At 44.4% G+C, this 26,453-nt stretch overlaps 1 protein-coding gene across 1 annotated transcript in view; it reads right to left on the bottom strand.

Annotated features, from left to right (window-relative positions):
• The window catches only part of MAU2 (MAU2 sister chromatid cohesion factor), a 327,528-nt gene that overhangs the window by 275,766 nt on the left and 25,309 nt on the right, over nt 1–26,453 (bottom strand). Inside the window, exons 5-8 of the mRNA XM_085893805.1 lie at nt 24,572–24,666; nt 23,992–24,019; nt 22,147–22,302; nt 7,705–7,851 (exon numbers count right to left, since the gene is read on the bottom strand). Coding sequence (XP_085749931.1) covers nt 7,705–7,851; nt 22,147–22,302; nt 23,992–24,019; nt 24,572–24,666 — 426 coding nt within the window. The remainder of the gene's footprint in view (nt 1–7,704; nt 7,852–22,146; nt 22,303–23,991; nt 24,020–24,571; nt 24,667–26,453) is intronic.

Here is a 26,453-nt window from a genome sequence, read left to right as displayed (position 1 = left end):
CATTTGGCCAAAACAAACCACTCCTTGAAGGCTGAGTTACAGATTTGCAAATCCACAATCACCGAGGATGTTATAATGAACCAAGGCAGACTTGCAGATGAGAGCAGACGTTATAAACAGTCAAGTACTGCCACCTCAAATGGAGTACAGCAAAGCCAACATCCCTGAATCTGTCCTCCAGTTCCTGTACACAATGGCCACAGGAGAAAAGGATATATAAATTCATCCCAAAGAGTCTGGCAACTTGCTAGCTCTTTGGGCCAGGATTTAATCAATGCCAACACCCATGTAAAGGTGAAGCGACAAAAGCACATTCTATTCCGATTTGCTGTGAAATTACTGTCAGTTAAGGGAAAATTAATCCATACTCTTCACCGACTTGGCCAGAGTGTATCATACTCCCAAGGTCGAAGAGATCGACACAGCTCTGTGTCTGAAGAAACTATCACTGGCAGAAGATCATGTTGCCATGTCCTCAAACAGTAACCCTGGTGTTCACACCACCCTTGCCTGGGACACTGACCAGCTCGAAGAGATGGTCAATGGTGAGGGGACATCCCATACAGTTAACAGGATTACTGTCCAGGCAAAGGATTTCAGGCCTCATCCACATTCTACCTTCACTTGTCAAAATGAAGAAAAGTATCAGCAGTGGACCATTATTGATGCCCACCTACAACATTGGACAGCAAGTAAGGCCACCAAAAACCCAAAGTGGACACAACAGCTGTAATTCAAAGCAATAAAGTGAAGAATCTCATCTGCATTCTTGCTCACATATCTCACCCAGAATCATAAATAATCAGTAGTTAGACCGGCTTCAACATACGCATCAGTGATGATGTCACAGTGGTTCAGGACAATGAACTTGCCGACTCAGGCTACTTGCTGACAATCAATGTCCCTGCAACACAGATGTCAACAGTGAATGAAGTGCTGAACCAGTCCAGTCAATCAACATCATGGAGTCCCAAGATTGTGTGCATATTCAATCAAGCCCTTTATGCTAAAACAGCTGATATTGCATGGAAACATCCAGACAAGTTCAACAAAATCATGCTCAGACAAGGAGTTTTCAACACAATCTCCACACAGCTCTTAACCATTGGAAAACAATTCCAAGATGCAGGATTGAGGGATATGTGCATAGAGTCTGGTGGAGAGGCAGAAGAGTTGATTTCTGGGGTGATGGATGGCCACAAGTACAACAGTACAATCAGGCTCCACATGCTGGTATAGGAGGTATTTATGGGGCTAGTTTGGAAAAGTTTCCTTCCATGGCTATAAGATGCACAGTTCCAGGATGAACCACATGGTTGAAACCCATCAAACTATCAGAAACCTCTGCAGTTATGTCGACAAAGTCTTCGCATACATCATGCTGTTGGCTGGAGTCCATCTCAGCTTCCTCAGAGAAGAAAATGGAAATCTGCCCACATTCTGGATATCCTATGTGAACTTGGTACAGATGCTGCTGGGCCTGTTGCAGGCATTGAGAGAGGGGGGTTGGCTACTGCACCTGGCATTCATGATTCCATGGTTCTTTGCCTATGACAAAGTCAACTTAACATGAAACCTGCCCGACTACCATGCACAGATGTCCCGACTGCCTAATGATCAACCAGAGACACGCTCACTTCATGCAGGATGGTTCTGCAGTGCAGATCAGGTTTAGAAATCTTTTTGGAAGGATTCCAGTGAACCAGATGATCAAATAAACCATAAACAACCAAATACCCGGAGGAATCAATGGGTCCAGCCGAAAATTAACAGCCGTCAGCAAATACTACCTGACAGCAGAATACAGGAGCATATATCTCAGGCAGCTGAGAGACATGATAGATCTTGTTGGCTGCCAGCTGAATCGTCAGATCTACAACAATGAAGAGTATGGAAAGATGAGGCAGTCATTACCCCACGCACGCAAAGCAATAGGTTTAGTTCTGTCTGTCCGCCCACTTATGATCGAGGAACAACTTGATTTCAATTGACTTTACATTGTGAACACTAATCGGATAATGAATCGGAAAACGAACCTGCAGTTTTGCAGTACTTCAGCTCTGAATTTTTCCTGTAGGTGCTGAGAGAAGCAAGATAATTTTTAGTCTGTCTGTCAAACAAAATTGAAAATTATTCCAAATAAGAAAATCACAGTTTTTAAGGACGTCATAAAGGACACAAACAACAGGCACGAATAACTAATGTAACATGATAAATAAGGTGGTGCAAAAGACTGCATAAACGGCAGTAAACTTCCAGAATTAATTTTAATTATAATTCTTTTATTTCAATCGAATTATATACAGCATTGAAACACTGCGTGGAGTAAGGCGCTGTATGAACTCTCTCGTTGGTTGGTATGATGGAAAACAACTATATCAATCCACTGAGACAATCAGGATGACTTCATCAGCTTGTTCACAGGTACATGAGCTCCATCAGATATTGCCAATGATCTTCTCAAGGCTCACAGGGGAGGTGAAAAAGCATCCCAAAATTTCAACAAGAATCAATGGAGACACCGGTGTGTACCCCGGTCAGAATAGGTACACCGTATCCCTGCGTGTCGTAAAAAGCGACTAAAAGGGTTGGCGTCAGGAAGGGCATCCGGCAATAAAAACATCGCCTCAAAAGGAAACCATGATGAGTACAACTGATGGGCAGGGTACAGCCCGAAGTACCCCGTGGGGGTCCTCACCCCCTCTCGTTAAAGCTCAAGGTGGGGAACCCGATCGAAGCAAGGAAGGAAATTTTTCCATTTATGATGACCAATCGTCTGATGCCTCACGTGGAGATCGGTTTCTGAGGTTTGGTACATGGAATGTAGGGACAATGACAGGGAGATCTGGAGAAGTGGTTGAAACATTGGTCAGAAGAAGAGTGCACATATGTTGTGTGCAGGAGACACGGTGGAAGGGAAGTGGTGTGAGAATGGTGAAGGGAAGGCAGGGGCAGAAGTACAAGTTTATGTGGCAAGGGTGCCCGGAAAGCGTGCATGGTGTTGGTGTAACGTTTTCTGAGGAGTTTGTCGACAGTGTAGTGAGTGTGACTAGAGTGAGTGAAAGGTTGATGATGGTGAGAATTGTGATCGGAAATCTCTTGGTAAACGTCATCTCGGGATATGCCCTGCAGGTCGGTCGAAGCGATGAAGAGAAGAACATGTTCTGGTGTGCGATGGAGAAGTTGATGGAAAATGTGAAAGATGAGGAAGTTGTTGTGGTTGGAGGAGGCTTGAATCGACATGTGGGAAGGAGTCCAGACGGTTTTGAGGGAGTCCATGGGGGTTATGGATATGGTGTGAGAAATGGAGAAGGAGAAAGGACCTTGGAGTTTGCTGATGGAGCTGATTTGTTGATCTGTAATACTCACTTCCAGAAAGCGAATAATAAGTTTATTACATACACGTCAGGTGGGTTGACGAAAACCATTGACTACCTGATGGTGCGTCAGTGAGATAGGGGAAACCTCCAGGACACAAAGGTGATCCCAGGGGAGGAGACTGTTTCGCAGCACCACCTGGTTGTCTGCGATATAAGGGTGAAAGGTGCGCGGAGAATTCGGCGGGTGAAGTACCAACCGAGGATGAAGGTGTGGAGGTTGAAAGAGGCGACAGTGAAGGAAGCATTAAGAGAGAGGCTGAGTATGGTTGAAGATGATGTGGTTGAGCTTGAAAGTGGTTGGATGTCAATGAAAGATAGTCTATTGGGAGCCGTTGGTGAGGTATGTGGATGGACAAAAGGACCACCGAGGCACTCGGAAACATGGTGGTGGGGTGATGAAGTTGGAAAGACGATTGAAGAGAAGAGGAAGAAGTTCAAGGAATGGTAAAAGGCAAAGGATATGGTGGAAGAAGAGGCAGCACATGAAAGTTATAAGGAAGCCAAGAAGGCTGCAAAGAAAGAGGTTGCAAAGGCGCAGGAGGCCCATAGGAAAATGTTCGGAGAACGCTTGGATTCGGAGGAGGGTAAGAGAGCGGTATTCAGGATTGCAAAGCAGATAGCGAGAGAGAGATTTGATGTGACGGGGGTGAGTTGCTTGAAGGATGAAGTGGGACAAATTGTTGTGGACTCAGATGGAATTAAAGGAAGATGGAAGAGATATATGGAAAGGCTGTTGAATGTAGAAAATGAATGGGATAGCAACATCGAGAGTAACCCAGTTTTAGGACCAGCAGAGAAGATAACTGAGAAGGAAGTTGAGGAAGCTACAAGAGCAATGAAGAGTAGAAAAGCAGGAGGACCGATGGGAGTTGTGAGAGATATGTTGAAGGCAGCGGGAAGTTGGGGTGTGAAGAGAATGACAGAGATCTGTAATCTGGTGGTGAAAGAAGGCCGCATTCCAGTGGATTGGGAACCGAGTACCCTCGTCCCTCTGTACTGTGGCTCCTATAGAGCAATAAAGTTATTGGAGCATGGAATGAAGGTATTGGAAAGGGTGTTGGAGAAGAGGATAAGGAAGAAGGTAAAGATTGACGAAATGCAGTTTGGATTTATGCCAGGAAGAGGAACGACAGATGCAATTTTTATTGTAAGGCAGTTGCAGGAGAAGAGGAAGAAGTTGTTTTTTGGGTTTGTTGATCTGGAGAAAGCATTTGATAGGGTTCCACGTGAAGTAATGACATGGGCATTGAGGAAGTTAGGAGTGGAGGAATGGTTGATCAGAGTAGTGATGGCCATGTACGAGAGAGCACGCACAGCTGTAAGGACGAAGGATGGGAACAGTGGTGAGTTTGAGGTGAGGGTGGGAGTGCACCAGGAGTCGGTACCAAGTCCACTTCTATTTGTAGTTGTGATGGAGGTGCTGGCTCGGAGGGTAAAGGAGGGTTTACCGTGGGAGCTGCTGTGTGCAGATGATCTGGTGTTGATTGCAGAGAGTATGGATGGACTGAAGGAGAAGATGAACAAGTGGAAATAATGTATGGAGGCAAAAGGTTTGAAGGTGAATATCGGAAAGACGAAGGTGATGGCAGGTGGTAAAGCATGTGGTGAGGTGGAAAGGACTGGGAAGTGGCCGTGTGCTGTGTGCAGGAAGGGTGTCGGAGTGAACTCCATTCAGTGTACAATGTGTGCTGAATGGGTTCATCGAAAATGTAGTGGGGTGAGAGGGTCATTAACCAGTGTGGCAGCTGCATTCAAGTGTAAGGTGTGCATCGAGGGAGCAGCAGATGAAGGAATTGTTGAGTTGGATCTTGGAGATGGTGTGAAGCTGGAAGGGGTGAAAACATTTTGCTATCTAGAAGACATGCTGAATGGAGAAGGTGGATCGGACTCTTCGACGGTTGCTAGAGTGAGATGTGCATGGAAGAAGTTTCGGGAACTGAGTGGCGTGCTGACGAAGAGGGGAGTGTCGTTGAAGCTGAAGGGAAAGGTGTATGCTACATGTGTGAGGAGTACGATGATTTATGGGAGTGAGACATGGGTACTGAACATGGAGCAGAAACAAAGGCTGGAAAGGGTGGAAATGCGAATGGGTCGGTGGATGTGTGGAGTATCGTTGAGGGAGAGGAAGACAAATGATGACTTGCGGAAGATGGTGGGAATAGAGTCTGTGATGGAGGTTGTGAAGAGAAACAGGTTGAGATGGTTGGGTCATGTGTTGAGGAAGGATGAAAGTGACTGGGTGAGAGGAGTGTTGGAAATGAGTGTAGTCAGAAGTAGAGGACGGGGAAGACCGAGAAAAACTTGGCTAAATGTGGTGGAAGAGGAAATGTGGGCAAGGGGATTAAGAAGGGGAGATGCAGAAACAGAGTAAAGTGGAGAAGATTGTCATGGGGCCCACAAGGCTAACCCCTGCTTTAGCGGGGAAAATGGCCTTTAAACGCTTGTGTATGTGTGTGTAATCAATGGAGAAAGATCCACCAACAGTGCAATTCCATGACAAGATGACAAACCAGAACTTGAAAACCTTCATCAACTTGAAGTCAGCAATGGTAAAGCTCTAACCAAGGAAGTAGCCCTCAAGGTAGACAGAAACAAGTATGGTTATATGATCATTTTTTCCAACAGCAGACAGCTACAAATGAGTGAAGTAACACACACACACACACACACACACACACACACACACACACACACACACACACACACACACACACACACACACACACACACACACACACACACACACACAGTGAAGTAAGAGAAGTAAGAGTGAAGTAAGAGAACACCCTTTAAACTATCATAAACCTCTGTAATAACTGTCACTCATCAATGACGAGGTCATATTCCAATTTCTCTCTCGTGGAACGACACCCTTCGATAGTCTGGCACCCCACCTTTCTCTCCAAACTCTCTGCCCATGGTATCCAAAGCCAACCATCATACACGGCTTACTGACTTGGTAAGACTGATTGGGTTGAGGTCTGGAGACTGGCGAGGCCACTCCAGGACCTTGAGATGCTTCTTACGGAGCCACTCCTTAGTTGCCCTGGCTGTGTGTTTCGGGTTGTTGTCATGCTGGAAGACCCAGCCACGCCCCATCGAAAATGCTCTTGTTGAGGGAAGGAGGTTGGTCTCTATTTTGGTCTCATCAGACCACATGACCTTCTCCCATTCCTCCGCTGGATCATCCAGATGGTCATTGGCAAACTTCAGACGGGCCTGGACATGCGCTGGCTTGAGCAGAGGGACCTTGCGTGCGCTGCAGGACTTTAATCCATGACGGCGTAGTGTGTTACTTTTGATTTTCTTTGACACTGTGGTACCAGCTCTCTTCAGGTCATTGACCAGGTCCTGCCGTGTAGTTCTGGGCTGATCCCTCACCTTTCTCATGATCATTGATCTCCACGAGGTGAGATCTTGCATGGAGTCCCAGACCGAGAGAGATTGACCGTTATCTTGAACTTCTTCCATTTTCTAATAATTGCGCCAACAGTTGATGCCTTCTCACCAAGCTGCTTGCCTATTGTCCTGTAGCCCATCCCAGCATTGTGCAAGTCTACAATTTTGTCCCTGATGTCCTTAGCTCTCTGGTCTTGCCCATTGTGGAGAGGTTAGAGTCTGGTTGATTGAGTGTGGACAGCTGTCTTTTATGCAGATAACGAGTTCAAACAGGTGCAGTTAATACTGGTAATGAGTGGAGAATGGGAGGGCTTCTTAAAAGACAAAACTAACAGGTCTGTGAGAGCCGGAATTCTTACGGGTTGGTAGGTGATCAAATACTTATTTCATGCAATAAAATGCAAATTAATTATTTAAAAATCATACAATGTGATTTTCAGGATTTTTGTTTTGGATTCCGTCTTTCACAGTTGAAGTGTACCTGTGATAAAAATTACAGACCTATACGTGCTTTGTAAGTGGGAAAACCTGCTAAATCGGCAGTGTATCAAATACTTGTTCTCCCTACTGTACGAGAGATACAATGCAGATAGAGTACATGGAGGAAAAGACATGTTGCTCGGAAATGGTTGAAGGGGTTTCATTTCATTCCTCAAACACAAAACCCACCGAAACAAATGCAGGGCACACAAATGGAGCTCACCATCAACATATGTCTGTTCAAAGATAAGCATCACATTAATCATCAAGCCTATGTACATGGTAAAATCATGGATCTTGTCGCACTGTAGCTCATTCTGACATCATGCCATTACTCGGATGGGTGGCATGACTGGTATCGTTTTGATATGAAACGGTCATAAATGATGTCAAACGATGCCAGGTGTGGTATCAAATGTAGTTAAAGAACCACGCACTAACTTACCAGATAGACAAGTACACACATGTGCTCCTTTGGAAGCCAATGAAAGAGGTCAGCAGGATTACTGGGAAGAATCTCGTCATCGTGCAGAGTCGAGATCGTTTGTATAGATTGTTGCAATTGCTTAAGGCACGGTTTCACACTTTTCATCTGAGGAAGAAAATAGATTTCACAAGAATGAACACAATTATTCGACTGACCAACATGCATTTCACCAAACCAATCATATTTGCTGGGACTATTTGACATGACTTTATTGTGACATTCCAAAATGATAATACTGTTATGAAAATGACTTAAGGGTTCATTATTAATTACTTATCTCATAATGCATGTTGGTGTAAGTGTTTTGTAACCCCAGTAAACAACAACCAGGATCAGATGTGGAGGAAACTCCTTGGTGCCCTGGACCCCATGTCTGTCTCTTTTTCACTCTGTGATTATCAGACTGAACCATTCCTCATTGTCCTTTCTCACATCCCCCACACGTTCCACAAGAACATGGCGTTTCACGTGTGTGACACCCACGCACATTGTGATGAGATAGTGACAACATATGAGTGACTTCCTCGCCATCGCAGAATATGCATGACACTCGCAGCAAAGGTGAGAGTCTCACCACAGGGGGTCAGATGTCGTGGCTATATAAAATCACCTGTGCTCAGACACGCCAGAGTGAAGTTTAAGAGAGAGACCACTGAAGCATTACCGAGAGCTGGATTTGGTGCTGCTGTGGTCAACTGCTGTCTGTCTCGCGAAAGACTGATGAGAGTTCGAGAGTGGGGAGGAGTAAGGGCGAGCCGGTGCATAGCCGCAACAGACGCCATAATCGAGTCAGCTCACGGAGCATCCCGCACAAATGCAGTGGCACATGACCCACAATACCACACTGAGCTCCCCTTCACCCCTCCCCCACCTCCTCCCCTGACACCTCAACAGCAAGTAAAGATCACAAATACACCTCTATCTCATTCATCCTGTGGTATTTCTTTATCTGTCTTGTGTCCCAGAACTCATCTGCATGCGATAAGTTTAGTTTAAGGTTTAGGCAGGAAAACAGTTTTGTTCAGTGAAGGTCAGGTATGGGAGCATGCGCCAGAACAGCGCGTCGCTGCGTCCACTTTCCGCCGGTACTCCAGGGGCCTCCGTCTGGCCATCCCCCAGGCAGGTGCCAGGCCCATCCCCATCTCTTTGAGATGATGGTCAACCTGCTGCAACCACGAGGCACGTGGTGGGCCCACTGGCCTCCTCCACTCACGAGACTCCCCCGCTGAGAGAATCGGGTGAGCAGGATCAGAGTCAGGAAAACGAGCCACATGTCCACACAGCCGCAACTGACACTCACGGCCCATGCAGGTAACAAATCTCATCCGAGTCTCTCTCAGCAACCGCTCGTTGGACACAAAATGCGACCAGCGATAGCCAAGGATCCTCCGAAGAGACCTGGTACCAAAGGAATCAAGTCTCCGTCTCAGATCCTTGGTCAGAGTCCAAGTCTCACATCCATAGAGCAACACTGGAAGTACCAAGGACATGAAGACTCGGACTTTCATACTCCCGCACAGGTACCGGCAGCGCCACACCCCATGATCCAGTGAATCCATGACTCCCCAGGCCCGACCTAGATGTCTATTGACCTCTGACTCACAGCCAGCAGAGACATGAATATCACTGCTAAGGTAAGTGAATCTCTCCAGGACCTCAACATCCTCACCACAAACAGACAGACAGGACAGCAGCATCCAAGATGTCACCGAAAGCCTGGATCTTAGTTTTGACCCAAGAAACCCGTAATCCCAGCGGCTCCGACTCCTCATTCAGCACCTCGAGGGCCCCCAAAAGGATATCTAAAGTCTCTGCAAAGATGACTGCATCATCTGCAAAATCAAGGCCCCAGATCTTGACATTCCCAAATGATGCACCGCAGCTTGATCTCTCAGACATCCTCCCTAAAATCCAGTCCATACAAGTGCTGAAAAGTGTGGGGGCCAGTACACACCCCTGACGAACTCCAGTAACAACTGGAAATAAGTCAGAGATGGTACCACCACACCTCACAGCACTCTCAGTACCAGAGTAGAGTTCAGACATCAGATCGATCAGTTTTGATGGCACCCCACGAAGACCAAGAATCCTCCAGAGGACATCCCGATTCACTGAATCGAACGCTTTACAGCGATCAACATAGGCTGCAAGCAGCCCCTGCCGAAACTCTCGTCTGTGTTCAATGAGGACATGAAGAGCAAGGATACGGTCAATCGTTGACCTCTTTGGTGTAAAGCCTGACTGCTCTGGACGCTGGTGCTCAAGCAGATGGTGGCGAACCCTATCAAGAATTATCCGAGCAAAGACCTTGCCCGGCACCGAGAGCAGCGTCACCCCTCGGTAGTTGTTGCAGTCTTAGCGATCACTCTTCCCTTTCCAGAGAGGAACAAGGCCCCTCTTCCAATCAGTTGGGATGATGCCTATGTTCCAGGAAGAGCACAAAACTGCATGCAACGACACGAGTTCAGCATTTCCACCAACCTTGAGAAGTTCAGCATGGATGCCACAAATCCCTGGAGCTTTGCCCCGTTTCACCCGGTTCACCGCAGCCCGTGTTTCCACAAGCGAAGGTGAACCACAGTTGATTGGAGGGTCAGCAACAGGGATTGTAACACCCTTGACGTCCAACTCGACAGCTGGGGGATCAGCCTGGTACAACTGCTCAAAGTAACCGGCCCAGCGGGCCTTCACTTCAGACTCCTCTGTCAAGAGCCTACCACTCTCTGCTCTAACTGCAGTGCTCCGAGGGATGGGATTGGATGAACGCAATGCGCGACGAGAATCACCTGTCCACAGGTGATGCTGTACCCCCTCACAGATTCCTCGCACATAGGCCTCCTTGTCCACCCTCAGTGCACATAGTTTTATGCCTCAGCTCCCTGAACAGCTCAGCTCTGCCATTCAGCCTGGCCCTGCGACTCTGGTCAATGGTATCCAGTGTCCCTTGAGAGACAAAATTCTTCTTTGCCCTGCGGTGACTTCCAAGACATCCATCGGCAACATCAAGGATGGTGGTCTTGAAGGCACTCCACACCTCTTCAGGATCCCCCAAAGCACCCAAACCCTCCAAGTGTCCACTCAGCGTGTTCGCAAACTCCTCAGCTACTCTCTCATCCCTGAGCTTGCCAACATCCAGCCTCGGCTGGGATGGTACCATTCTCCAGGATTTAAGGTGCAGCTTTCGAGTTGCAACAACAAGCCTGTGGTCAGTATTGAGGAACTGAGCACTCCGGTTGACCCTGCAGTTATGGGTCATCCTCCAGCGACCGTCAATGAGGACATGGTCAATTTCCTTTGCCGCACCGCCAGCGTTGGAATACCAAGTCCAGCAATGAGCTTGTGGGCGCTGAAACCATGAACCAGCCACCCTAAGTCCATGACTTCTTGCAAAGTCAAGGAACTTAGTGCTATTCTGGTTCTTAGTTCCTGACCCATGGGGACCAACTCACACCTCATAACCATCCCTATCAGTTCCAGTCGATGTATTGAAATCCCCCAAGACTAGAAGTGTATCTCGTCTGGGGCACTGATCAACCACAGACTCGAGCGTGGCGGAGAATGCATCCTTCACGGTGAGATCACTCGCCTCAGTCAGAGCATATACAGAGACCAGGGAAATGACACCTAAGGAGTGACGAAACCTTAATCTCATAATACGCTCGTTGACCGGTGTTACCTCAATTATCATTGGGGTCAGCTTATTGGACACAGCTACAGAAACTCCTTGGGTATGGTAACCATCAGAGCGACCAGACCAATAGTAGGTGTAACCACCCACCATTATCTCGCCCCAATCCGGTCTCCGAACCTCAGAGAGAGCTGCAATCCCGATGTCCAAACGTTTGAGCTCAGACGATAACAGAGACAGGTGATCATCCTCTCTTAGGGATAGGACATTCCAGGCACCCACCCGAAGGGACCGCCTCAGGTTAACCCAAGGAGACCGCCGTCTGGTGGACGACACCTCAGCACCACTCCGACACACTCCCGCAATCTGACCCAGGGATTTTACCCTGTGGTTTCCCTCCTATCAAAGATTGGGGGTCCCGAAGGCTTTGCCCCAATCCCGTCATCCGGTGAGCTGCCCTGCGAAGGGAAGCTGCACAGGAGGTACTCCCACAGAGTGGGTTCAGTGAAGCACATGTGCCAATTGGGTTTTTCTCTTCTGTCTTCATTCAGTGTTTGCTGCTGTGTCCCCATATTCATAATTTATTACCATCATCACTGAAGGTGAAGGAGGTTATGCTTTCACCCCTTTCTGTCTGTTTGTCTGTTTATCTGTGTACAGGATCTCAAAAAGCTGTGGACGGAATTGGACGAAACTTGGTGGAAACACTGGGTGTGTGGCAAGGAAGATTTGCTTCAATTTTGGTGAAGATCCAAATCCGGATCTGGATACGAGAATTATTTAATTTTTTTTTAAGTGATTCTTCACCATTGAGAGATAGGGCCAAAAACGATATAGTTCTGTATAGCATGATATTTTTAAAAATGTATTGGGCCCGATATGTTCTCATGGATGAGGCATTACGTGGTGGAGGTATGCGCAATACCGAGTGCCCTTCTAGTTAAACCTGTTATTCCTCCACCACCGAAGGTGAAGGTGGTTATGTTTTCACCCCTTTCTGTCTGTTTGCCTGTTTGTGTGCAGGATATCTCAAAAAGTCATGGATGGATCCAGATGACATTTTGTGGACAGGTTCAGTGTGTGACAATGATAAACTAATTACATTTTTGTGAAGATCCGGATCCAGATCCGGCTACTAGAATTTTTAGAGATTCTTCACCATTGAGAGATAAGGCCAAAATGATATATAGCATGATATCTCAAAAAGTTGTGGACGGATTCGGACGAAACTTGGTGGACAGGTTGGGTGTGTGACGAGGACAAATTGATTTGATTTTGGTGAAGATCCGAAAATTCTATAATTTTCAAAGCGATTCTTCACCATTGAGATATTATTTCACCATAGAGCCCAAAATGATATTGTACTGTATAGCAAGATATTTCAAAAATGTATTGGGCCTGATATGTTCTCGTGGATCAGGTATTGCATGGCCGAGGTATGTGCTCTACAGAGTGCCCTTCTAGTTTTTGAAATGTTCTCGATGTGGATTTTGAGCTGCAGAACTGCCTTCCAGTGTGATCAAATTCCCCTTAAAATCTACACACTGAAAGCGCCGCATCACCAAATTAACGAATCCCAATCGCACCGCAGAGTCACCTGGTGTGCAGAACGTCTCCACACGGAGTCTTGGGCATTCATTTCCGGCGGTCTCGAATCGCCCATTAAGGAGTGCGAGTCCGTTACAAGACTGCATAATAAATATTTACTTGCTTCTAATATTTATTTAACTTTGACCTTTTTTAAAGCTGGAAAGACCGAATACAATCATCTGCTGATATTTAATGTCAATGCACAGTAAATGTAGAATTTATCGAACTTGTTTCGTGCTTCACCTAATTGTTATATCATCTTGTACTTTAATACCGAGTTGGGGCATTCTCAAGCAATTTTGTGAGGGAAATAAGGGCATCTTAAGGCCCGGTCACACCTTGACGTTTTAGCCAGCGATGGCAACGTGTTAAAATTTATGTAAAACGCTGGCTTACGTTGAACTTTTGATGTTTTTTTTTAAAGATTCGGACGTATTCATAGCGACTTGGTCTTATGTATAATGCATTGGTAACGGACACAGAATGTTTCGTTGTGTTATAGATAACTTATACCAACGAATGCTGAACCTGTTGTCGGCCTACACAACCGATGCCCAACGATAGTCTAACTTCAGCATAGCGCGTTGCACGCATCGCCGACGATGTCGTGACGTAGCCTATTAAAAGGCTGACGCACAACGATTCGAATCATAACTGCCGTAGAAATGGAAGTGACAACATCGCGGTCCCACCTTGGCGATCTTGCCAGCGTATGCCGACGTAACAAAAAGTGTGTCTAAAACGTTGGGGCACGTCGAATACGGTATGGGTAAGTTTGGTATGCGCGAGTAGAACGCTAAATACGCTGTCATAAGTCGTAGTAAGTAGAGTACGTCAAGAAATTTTGAACATGTTCAAAATTTTACGACGTACTCGGCGTATGACACACGTTCGCATGCGATGAGGATAAGTTTTACACACGATATGTGGACGCTTACACACGTCCACAAAGGCTACTTATAAGCTACTCATAAGTCGAAACACGTCGCGGTAATGTCTTTTTACGCGAAACATATTTCTAACTCATGTTTGACGTGCTTTAAACCAATTCTTTACGTAGCCCCAACACACATCGACGTATGTAGACTTATTCCAATGACGTCTTCCGGTCGACAAAAAAAATAAATGAACGTGTTTCTAGGTTACAACTGCCATATAAAGACGTGTTCCCAGCGGTTTTGGGAATTGGTATATAAAAATGGTGTTCATAAAAGGGGAACCCAACAGTGTTTTCGAGTCCTTTTTGAGTCGATGTCCATGTCAGCAGTAACAGTATCAGTATCAGTATTACTATTAGTATTAGTATTAGTAGTAGTTTGTTCATGTTGGCAGTAGCAGGTGGGTGTGAGGGGGAGGGTGTGGGTTATGATGGATCGTCCTTGCGTCCGCGTGTCCACGGGTAGGTTCATAGGCTGCCACTCAACGATTTAAATGGCTGCATCTCCACTATTGAAAGTAGACGCTTGCGCTCAACAATTTGAATTTTTTTACACTCAACGACTTTTAAACGGTACCACTCAACTAGTTTCATTGTTTACAATGAACGATTTAAATTGCTGTCACTCGCCTTTGTTTTTTTTTTTGTTTTTTTTTTTTGACGCTGGGGTTTAGAAATTTGAAACGTTTCTTCTGAACGTGTTAAAACGCTCAAACTCGACTATTTTAAATAGACGCTGTCGATGGACAATTGGAATCATAGCCGAGCTCGACATCGAAGTGTGAACATCCTCGTCATGCCGAAGAAAAGTTTGAAGAATGCTGCAAATAAGTGTCCTGGCCGTGGCCGTGGACGCTGATGCAAGGACGATCCATTATACCGACGTCTTTCAGCCTATGAGTAACTTAATAGTAACGTCTGTCGACGTGTGGCAACGATCGCGTAATGTGCCAACAACACGTTAATCATAGGTAGGAAATAAGTTTCGGGTACTCTAAACATTACCTCGGCGTGTCTCAACTTATGATTAACTTACAAGTAGCATGTGTTGACGTCTGTCAACGATCGCAGACCGTGCATACAACTTGTGGCCAGCGTAGCGGAACGTGTGAGTCATACGCCGGCATACGTCGTGAAATTTCAAGCATGAAAAAATTTGAGGACAACCGAAAAGTACAACGTTTAAAGCCAACGTACAACGACGTATGGCAACGTACTACGACGTATGCCAGCGTGCTCTCAATGTTATCAAAACTTACCCATAACGTATTCAACGTGTGCCAGCGTTTTAGAAAAAAAATTCAAAAATCGGCATACGTTGGCTAAAACGTCAAGGTGTGACCGGGCCTTTAACCTTGACAAATACTAACATTGCCAGTGTCACATTGACAACGAAATGTCGAAAGTGTGCACGATACCATTTACAAAACGATCTGACATGAAATGGCAGTGTACAGCAGCCTGCAAAATATTCACCCTCGATCGATATATAATGCTACATTTCGATGAATTACGAATGAACTTTTATTCATAACTGAAGAGGTCAAACTAAACACAGTTATTAGTTGAAAGAGGTTACATGTCAGGAATACACAAGGCCCTCGTATTACGTGGAGGGATGCGTTCTCGCAAAACACCGTCTTATCCAAAAACGTGTTATGGAGGCAATATTTAACATGTAAAAATCTGGGTTATGTTCCAAACAGGAAAGATTTCAACCTTTTAGGGTTGAAGACCTCCATTAAAAACCTCAAAAAAGCAGTAATGATGCAGAAATAAAAACACAGTATAACAAATAAAAACGTTAAAATTAATTATTTTTTCATAAGTGTTATCATGAATGGGGATGGATACAGGACATATTGCTTGCAGCAAGCTTATTCAGGTGTAGTAGACTTTCCAGTTGAGGTTGAAGGCTCAGAAGATGAAATGGAGGCCGATTCGCTTGAGAGTTTTTTTTGAAGAACTTCATGATTGAGACTTGAGTGGTTGCCTTAATTTTCTGTTCGTGGACCTCCTTGTAACATTTCAGGACATTCTCCATCTCCCTCCGCACCTTGGAACTTCTCATGCAGTCGGGATCATGTTCATCAAAGATGGCCGTGGCTTCATCAACCAATTTGAAACCTTTAGCTATGACCTTCGTTGTGAGGGTTTAAACAGGCAAAAACACCCTCAGGACTTCATTCTGATTCCTCTCTGATGTGCTCCTCCTTCAGAGGCGGAAGATCTTCATTGCTCAGCTCTTCCCTGTTTGAGAGAAGAAAATCCTCAACATCTTCGTCGACCACCTCAAATCCCACTTGCAGGGCCATGTCCACGATTTGTTGCCTTGCTTCACTGACTTCGGCCTCCATGAAACCTCTGAACTCAATCACTGCCTCAGGCCAGAACTGATGGAGATGAAGATTATGGAGATGGAAGTGGATCTGGGCATGGATTTCCAATAAAGTCCAGTTTCAGAGGTTAAACACCTGGCTTGGTGTGTAACCTCCATTCGCAATCACTGATTTGAAAACAGCTGGAAATTGTTCGACGGCAGCATGATCTGCAGCAGCAGCTTCCCCAATCAACTTGAGATTGTGAAACGCATGGTGACTCTTGAAGTGATCGAACCACCCATGACTGGCAGCAAAAGGCACTGGATCACTGGTATCTTTGGTCAGATCGCCATGCAAACTCACCTTCTCTTGAATGTCCATTCCAGGTCATGTTCTGTTGGTTCTGATGCTCTATTCACGTCAGGTCAGCATCTTCTCCATTTTCTCAATAGCATCAGGCCAAGATCTTGCAGTTCTGGTGACAATGAGATTCATTGTTGTCCAAGCACTCTTTTGGATTTTATCATGACTGTCAGGAATGGTTCTCACTGGAAAAATCACGAAGTCCCATCTCTGAAAATCAATGCTGCACTCACCTCCACCAAACCAATATAAAACTAGCCTGGTGTTGGCTTAGTGATTAGGGTGGCGGCTTGGGATCCTAGGGTCCTGAGTTCAAGCCCCGTTGGCCGCTGAATTAAAATACACCAGGAGGTTGACTCAGCCTGTCATCCTTCTGAGGTCGGCAAAATGCGCACCAGTGTACTGGTAAGTGGGACACTGCATCAGCGGCAGAGCTGCGTCCCAACCAATTATGCAACCAGCAGCAACAGGCTGCATTTGATAGAGAGAGAGAGAGATCTAAAACTTAATTTCACCTCCAATGAATGAGACCTTCTTGACTTCTTCACTTGATCATCTCCAATGCCACTTGTTACACGCTTTGCAGCCATACTCTCGGCCGCTGTGAGTGAATGACTCGCTCAGAACGACATAGCGTGATTGTTGTTGTTTGTTGAATTAATCCGCACTGTAGCGAAAACGTGTCATCAGAACACACGTTATACCGTTACGAATTTGGAAGCTTACTGCACTCAACATTCAGGTCCTTATAGATCAGTTATATCGGTAAGTGTGTGTTTATAGTTAGAGCCCTCGACCTGTGTCTAACGGTAATTAACGGTGCTGCGGAGTTTCGTTTACAACAAACCTCCTTCAATTCACTTCACACCGACGCCATGGCCCACTTGCGTTCGGCCATGTACGTGGGTGGAATTTCAATCGCCTCAGACCGGGACTCCGCCCAGGAAGACAGGGGCGTGCCCCTTGTCCAATCACGCCACAGAAAGCGACCTTCCCATGGCACCCCGGCCAATGGGATTGAGATTGCCACAGAGAGCGACCTTCCCACGGCACCCCGGCCAATGGGATTGAGATTGCCACAGAGAGCGACTTTCCAATGAGGATGGAGAGCGCCTCAGACCGCGATTTGCTCACCCCGGAGGAAAAAGGAATAAAGAAGGAACGCCAGGCTGGGAGTGGAGGTGGATAAAGGTGGTCATGGTTGTGGTCGTCGTGGGGTCATCATCATCGTGTTGCGCGTTCGAGTCTCGCCGAGCTGGATCATCGTCGTCTCTGATCTTCTCCTTGGTCGTGGTCGATTGGTGCATGGCCGGTTGGAGAGTGCGGTACCTGGTGCTTGGAGCGGCATCGTGTTGCGGGTTCGAGTCCCGCCGAGCCGGATCGTTGAAGACCACACGAGGTGGACAGGTCCAAGCACAGGCTCTGGTCTCCAGCTCACCTGTCCTCAAGCTGGAAGCCTTCAATAAAGCCCGACAGGGTCCGTGTGTGTGTGTGTGTGTGTGTGTGTGTGTGTGTGTGTGTGTGTGTGTGTGTGTGTGTGTGTGCCCGTCTTTAAGTAGCAACTGTACAAGTGCTTGTGTACATTATTTGCATTTCTTATAGTTGCAATAACTCTGCTCTTTATGTATTCCCTTTCCCCCATTGTAAAATAAATATCACTTTTGTTGAATGTTTCAGCTCGTTTCTGTGTTTCTTTCATTAGCTTAGCATGGTGCGTGTTGGAAAATTGGGAAACGGTAAATTGTGCATTTGGACCGACAGGTCTTGGCAACCATCCGCTAATCCCGCATCCGCACGATAACGGCTCGTTCCACTCGAGGCCTGCCGAGGGTGTGAATTCCACGGTAGCTTTGCCGCGTGGATATTTAGGTAAATTGAAATTGGCAATCGACCCTATTCCACGCGGCCGAATTATTGGCGATTCACGGTCCTGTAAGGGACCCATGCCCTCTGGAGTTCTCTGAGGAGCACGATCTAGATTCCGGGTGTTCGGTGGAGCGGACTCTACTGCTCCACCTAGCGGTCGTGCTCGCCGCCGACACTCGGCTCCACAACAATACGAGGGTCACCTGTACAAAACAAAATCCACTGGTCACAAAAGTATTCAAGGTCAGTACTTGGTGGAAGCACCTTTTACAGCAATTACTGCGATGAGTTTTTTGGGGTTGGTCTCTACCAGCTTTGCACAGTGTGATGGTGAAACATTTCCCTATTCTTCATGTGAAAATTTCTCCTGTTCTGCCAAGTTTGATGGGGATCATCGATGGACTGAAATCTTCAAGTCTCACCATAAATGTTCAATTGGGTTCAAGTCAGGACTTTGACTGGGACACTCAAGAACATTTATTTTCTTCATATTCAGCCATTCCAGTGTGACTTTAGCTTTGTGCTTCAGATCATTGTCCTGCTAAAAGTGAATCTCCTACCCAGTTTCAGATTCATGGCCAACTCAAGCTGGTTTGCATCAATAATTCTCCTGTACTTTGCACCGTCCATTGTCCCTTCTATCTTGACAAGCTTGCCACTCCCTGCTGATGATAATTAGCCCCATAACAGATGCTGCCACCACCATGCTTGATAGCAGGGATGGTGTTGACTGATTATGTGCAGTGTTAGGCTTGCAGCAGATGCAATGCTTTTCATTTTGACCGATATATTCATTTTTTTTATCCCATCTATGATATGGTTGGGAGGGTGGATGGGGAGGTCTTGAAAAGTGCTACACTTTGTCGTATGGTGAAAATATTGAAACTCTGGATGGGCCCTTACTCACTTTGTGGCTTGAAGTGTGAATCAGTCGTGTTTAACCTCTGAAAAGTAGATCTATATTAGAGTATATGTGTCAACCAAGTAAAAAAATATATATTTTTTTAATATATATATATATCTGTGCAGTTACAAAACAATATAGTGACAAATAAATGTGAAACAGATTTAAACATGTGAATACGAGTTGATAAATCATCTATATTGCTTGTTCATATTCTAATCCATTGCGTGCAATGTGGTGAGGACATCTGGTTTGCTTGCTTGGCTTTTTTTGACAAAGATTTGTTATGCATTCACCTCATCTCTTTTCAGACTTTTGTCTCATCGCCCTCGTTTCCAATCATTCGAGTCATATTATTATTGATCTCGATCAATTCCACGAGAACAGCCAATGAGCAAGCAAGGCTAAAGGCCCGGTCACACCTTGACGTTTTAGCTAACGTATGCCGATTTTTTAATTTTTTTTCTAAAACGCTGGCACACGTTGAATACGTTATGGGTAAGTTTTGATAACATTGAGAGCACGCTGAAAAACACTGCCATACGTCGTTGTACGTTGACTTTAAACGTTGTACTTTTTGGTTGTCCTCAAATTTTTTCATGCTTGAAATTTCACGACGTATGCCGGCGTATGACTCACACGTTCCGCTACGCTGGCCACAAGTTGTATGCACGGTCTGCGATCGTTGACAGACGTCAACACATGCTACTTGTAAGTTAATCATAAGTTGAGACACGCCGAGGTAATGTTTAGCATACCCGAAACTTATTTCTAACCTATGATTAACGTGTTGTTGGCACGTTACGCGATCGTTGCCACACATTGACAGACGTTACTTTTAAGTTACTCATAGGGTGAAAGACGTCGGTATAATGGATCGTCCTTGCGTCAGCGTCCACGGCCACGGCCAGGACACTTATTTGCAGCATTCTTCAAACTTTTCTTCGGCATGACGAGGATGTTCACACTTCGATGTCTAGCTTGGCTATGATTCCAATTGTCCATCGGCAGCGTCTATTTAAAATAGTCGAGTTTGAGCGTTTTAACACGTTCAGAAGAAACGCTTTAAATTTCCAAACCCCAGCGTAAAAAAACAAAGGTGAGTGACAGCAATTTAAATCGTTCATTGTAAACAATGAAAATAGTTGAGTGGTACTGTTTAAAAGTCGTTGAGTGTAAGAAAAATCCAATTGTTGAGCGCAAGCGTCTACTTTCAATAGTGGAGATGCAGCCATTTAAATCGTTGAGTTTATCATTTAAATCGTTAAACGCAAAGACAATCCATCATAAGCCACACCCTCCCCCTCACACTCACCTACTACTGCCAACATGAACAAACTACTACTAATACTAATACTGATACTGATACTGATACTGTTGACATGGACAGCGACTCAAAAAGGACTCGAAAACACTGTTGGGTTCCCCTTTTATGAACACCATTTTTATATACCAATTCCCAAAACCGCTGGGAACACGTCTTTATATGGCAGTTGTAAGTTAGAAACACGTTCATTTATTTTTTTTTGTCGACCGGAAGACGTCATTGGAATACGTCTACATACGTCGATGTGTGTTGGGACTACGTAAAGAATTGGTTCAAAGCACGTCAAACATAAATTAGAAATAAGTTTCGCGTAAGAAAGACATTACCGCGACGTGTTTCGACTTATGAGTAGCTTATAAGTAGCCTTTGTGGACGTGTGTAAGCGTCCACATATCGTGTGTAAAACTTATCCCCATCGCATGCGGAACGTGTGTCATACGCAGAGTACGTCGTAAAATTTTGAACATGTTTAAAATTTCTTGACGTACTCTACTTACTACGACGTATGATAGCGTACTTTAGCGTTCTACTAACGTATACCAAACTTACTCATACCGTATTTGACGTGCCCCAACGTTTTAGACACATTTTTCTTAGGTCGGCATACGCTGGCAAGATCGCCAAGGTGTGACCGCGATGTTGACACTTCCATTTCTACGGCAGTTATGATTCGAATCGGTATGCGTCAGCCTTTTAATAGGCTACGTCACGACATCGTCGGCGATGCGTGCAACGCGCTATGCCTAAGTTAGACTATCGTTGGGCATCGGTTGTGTAGGCCGACAACAGGTTCAGCATTCGTTGGTATAAGTTATCTATAACACAACGTAACGTTCTGTGTCCGTTACCAATGCATTATACATAAGACCAAGTCGCTATGAATACGTCCGAATCTTTAAAAAAAACACATCAAAAGTTCAACGTAAGCCAGCGTTTTAGATACATTTTAATACGTTGCCATCGCTGGCTAAAACGTCAAGGTGTGACCAGGCCTTTAAGCATTTTAAGAAACCTTCGCAAATGTTTCTTTTGAAAATAAAAAAAATAAAAAAAACACCAAGCTATTTCAAGTCAACCCCAATGGATATTCCCCAGAAACATGGCAGCTATATTGTGATACTGAATACGGAAGTGTGATGTCAGCTTAAACATACTGATGAGGTTTAAATAAAATAAGAAAGGAGTCATATTTTTTGCGAGAGATCCCTGACATAGTTTGCCTTCATAATCAAACACACCTCACAAAACTGGAATGTTTCAGTTCTAATCAGTCGAGGCTCAAATCCAAATTTTGTGAGTGCGTATTCACTTACTTGAAAAGGTTACAGCAGAAAAATAATTGTATCGTAAAGCTTCTTAAAGATTAATATATCTTGCCAAATTGTCGACACCCGATGACTGTTTACATATACATATATATATCAAAGGTAGATGCAGCCAATAATTAATTATTCAAGTACTAACCTGTCCTGCATCCAAATAATGAGTGACCTGAAGGACAAGGAAGAATATACGAAGAGACTCCTTCTGGATGGGGTTTCCCTGCCAGCCTTCCACTAGAGTACCACACAGGGACAAAATTGGGTGCACCTCCTGTAGCTTCCTCTCCATCAATAGCAGCTGCAGCCCACAAGGCCAAGAGTAAGTTTAAAAGTCAATAAAATAAAATAAATCAGTAATGCAAAACAAAAATCCTGAAATAAATCACAAAAATTACTCAATTTGTGATCTTCCATGTGATCCAATAAAATGCATCGCCTCTGTTCCTATTTACATTTGTAATTGTTTGCTATTGAAAGGAAAGGGGAGGGGGGAGGGGAGAAGAAAAATAAAAGGCATTTTGGGTAAAAACTTCAGGTTTTTTTTAATTATCTTCCTTGAGTTTTGTATTTCTTAATTGATGTTGCTTCATAATGTCCAGATGATATTTAATGCACTCATTTCCAAACCACTAAGCTATCCAAGCTAGTGCTGCTGTGAGGTAAAGCGATTCTACCCAACATCGATCGAGCTCGGCCTGCCCACCAACACGATCAATTAATCAACATACATTCCACCAATATAATTCACACATATAATAGACTATGGAGCCACTGAAACGTTTGTGATCACCACCACCATATCAACTCCTTTTGTTTACTTCTTTTTTTTTTCTTTAAACACAAGATCGAAGGCTTGAGGTGGAGCTCGCCCGCGCGCGCACGCACATGACTTGTAGATGAGACAAACACAGCCACTGAGCTTGGGGGAAGTGCCATCACTTTCCCGGGATACTCTTGGTACGACTAGCGACATCACGACAAGAGCACCGCTTTTCTCCGTCCATGCTCTTATCCTTTTAAATGCTGAGCGTCAATCGAGGAAGTAGCACGTACTATTTTTCATGTCTTTGGTACGACTCAGCCGGGGTTTGAACCAGAGACCTCCCAGACTCGGAGTGGATGCTCTAACTCGAACCATTCTTTAAAAATGCTTTGTATATATATAAAAAAAAATTGTTCAGGCAAAAACAACAACCAAGAGAAACAATAGTCTGCTAAAAGTGGGGTACAAAGTAAAAACACCACTAACACAACTGGTATATGATATATGTGTAAAGATTAAATGAGAAATCCTGACACCAAAATTAATACATTTTTTCGAAACAGATTAGAACAAGCATCGTCATCACGCTTATTTTCATGTGCAGCATGTGGCTGCCGGTTGTATCATTGCTTGGATCACAGCTGTGCCACTGATGCAATGCCTCCTGTGGGTTAGAGCAGGAAGTTGTCAATTTGTTCAGTGCCGGCGACAGCTCGCCTACTCTTCTCGAAGGATACCGTGGGATCTTTAACGTTCACAAACTAATGTCGGCAGATGGGACGCCCAGTTTAACATGCATCTGAGGGACGAGCATTCATAACTAGGTTGAGATTAAAACGTGGGTTCGACAGCTCAGAGGTGAATGTACATACCCAGAGGTTATCCTGCCAGACCTTAACTCCTGAGACTACGAGAGAAAGTTTCTGTTATTCTTAAACCAATCATTTAGCAGAAGAAACAGCATTCATTGTTGTCACTCCAAATGTTGTTATTTAATTAAAATATTTCCCACACATTTATTATGCTCGAAGCAATTGAACTTTAAGCTAACTCAATCAGGCACATTGTCGATAACTATTTCAAGCAGAACATTGCTTTATTTATCTATTCTTATGCTGTTAATGAGAACCAATCCCATTGTTATCACGATTCATTTGAAATTTTTGATTTGTTCATTTTGCATTCAAGCTATCGTCTAATATTAAAAGCAACAACAGAACTTACCAGTGCTTTGCTGAGAAGAAAAAGAACCCTGCAAAGAAAAAATGATGAAATGTAAGCACAGAAAAAGAAATGCCAACAACAAAATCCTCCTGCTCTATAAATAATATTACCTTCTGAATAAATCAGAAAAAAATACATAAAATAGGGGTGAAAAAGTTTGGGGAAAATGACAGACGCACACTTTAAAGACCTAGAGTGGTCCAACAAAGATTCTGATCCAAGAAAGATCAGGATTGTTACTGAGCAAGGTATTCCAACCTTAACGAACTCCCATATCCAATCCCAGGCACAAATTATACGAAAAACAAAGGTGTTTGCTAAATGCTCAGTTACTGCGATGGTTGGGTTGTGCATTTTCGATGTTAGAATGGACTTGATGAACAGTTTGCGCAATTTTACAAGAATGCCATCGTTGGACAACCCACCAATAGGAAAACGGAGAAGAAAAACAACTACAAACAAATAAACCATTGATGCCAAACCTGTTAAATTTCTCTAGTACACACAGTTACTCCTGCCGTTCAAAAGCATTATACTGCAACGACAAACAGGAAATGGCTGGATGCAAGTGCAGTGTTACCTTGTGTACTCTGAGCCAACTACTCTGGCGTACTCTGCTCCCACACCGAGCAGGTCACTCGCTGAAATCAGATCCTTTTCCAACGTATGCAGTTGCTGCAAACAATGCATCTTAACTCTGTTGAAGATGATAAACCTATGCCACCATCATTAGCCAGAGATAACTGTAATTAGCCATTAGCCAGAGATAACAGTCAATTGTAGCAAAATAACAAGCTGACATCCCAAGTAAGTCGGTCATTATCAACACAATTTTGGCAGAATTTTGACCTCAGTGAAGGTCCACATATCCACCACCCCCCCCCCCCCACCCCGACACCTAACCCCAAAGTCAACATCGGACAAGTTTACCACACTACCAGAGCAGACGTTACCTTTATTAAAATGTTTTAACAGCCCTAAAACCCTATCATCTCGCCCCCCCGGAGGGAGGGAGCGGGATATTGTAATTGTCCGGTTTATTTGTCTGTCTGTCTGTCTGTTAGCAACTTTACGGCAAAACGGCTTTAGCAAACACTATCAAATTTAATCCACAGGTGGGCAATGAACCTTGGACGACCCCATCAACTTTTGGGTCCAACTGGATCAAAGGTCAAGGCCACGAAAAGATCAAAATCGTTTTTCGCTCATAACTTCGTCAAAAATGGTTTAATTGACTTCAAAATAAGACTAAAATATTCCTTATAATCAACATTCAGGTTAAGGATTTATCAAATTTAAATTTGATCCCCAAAATAACTTTATGCCTTAAATGGATGGAATTTGTTGTGCCTGGCACCACTTGTTAAATTAGTACTTTGTTGAGATATATTCCAATCTGTTTCATGTCGAAGTGGACATTTTGTGGAAATGCAGAAAACATCATTTATGTGTATTGAGTCGTATTACATTTACTTAACTTAGCATTAAAGTGGCTTGTGGACATTGTTGCAATGTTTTGTCAAAAGAGAACAACAAATGGGGAGGTTTATTCCTCAAGTGACAAGAAAAACCAACTCCAGAATATCAGATCAAATGGTCGACAAAACCATTATGATTACCTCCAACACCAAAGGTGGATGGAGGTTGTTTTCACCCATCTGTTTATGCACAAAATATCTCAAAAAGTTGTGGACGGATTTGGACGAAATTTAATGGAGACCTTGGTTATGTGACAAGGATGAAACTACAAGATTTTGATGAAGATCCGGATCTGGATCTGAGAATTTTTTTAAGCGATTTTTCACCATTGAGAGATAGGGCCGAAAATGACAAATAGCAGGATGTCTCAAAAACTTGTGGATGGATTCAGACGAAACTTGGTGGGTAGGTTGGGTATGTTAACATGTAAGAATTGAATCGATTTTGGTGAATATCTGAAGCCGGATCCAAGAATTTTTAAGTGATTTTTCGCCATTGAGTGATCGGGCTAAACTAATATAATCGCACGATATCTCAAAAAGTTGACGACGGATTCGGATGAAACTTGGTGGACAGGTTGGTTGTGTGACCACGACGAATTGATTCGATTTTGGTGAAGATCCGAATATGGATACGAGAGTTATTTCATTTGCAAAGTGATTCTTTACCGTTGAGAGATAGGGCCAAAAACTATTAAGCAGCATGACATTTCAAGAAAGTCATTGGGCCCGATATGTTCTCGTGGATCAGGCATTGCGTGGCGGAGGTGTGCGCTCGACTGAGTGCCTTTCTAGTTTGTTTATGTTTTTATTTACGGACGCTTTCCTACGGTTCTGTGATTTTTCCCAGTGTATCGGCTTCGATGAAAAATTTCAGCTTTCTATATCACCCGGAAGGTACCGAACATTAATATCAGTCAGTGGTTAGAATGAACTTTATGCATTCGATATATATTATATGAACAAATTATCAACCATGTTTAA

The sequence above is a fragment of the Eptatretus burgeri genome, chromosome 9, assembly GCF_056783735.1.
Source record: "Eptatretus burgeri isolate ZD-2024b chromosome 9, Ebu_testis_v1, whole genome shotgun sequence".
Taxonomy (NCBI): Eukaryota; Metazoa; Chordata; class Myxini; order Myxiniformes; family Myxinidae; genus Eptatretus; species Eptatretus burgeri.
This window is presented reverse-complemented; position numbering and strand designations above follow the sequence as displayed.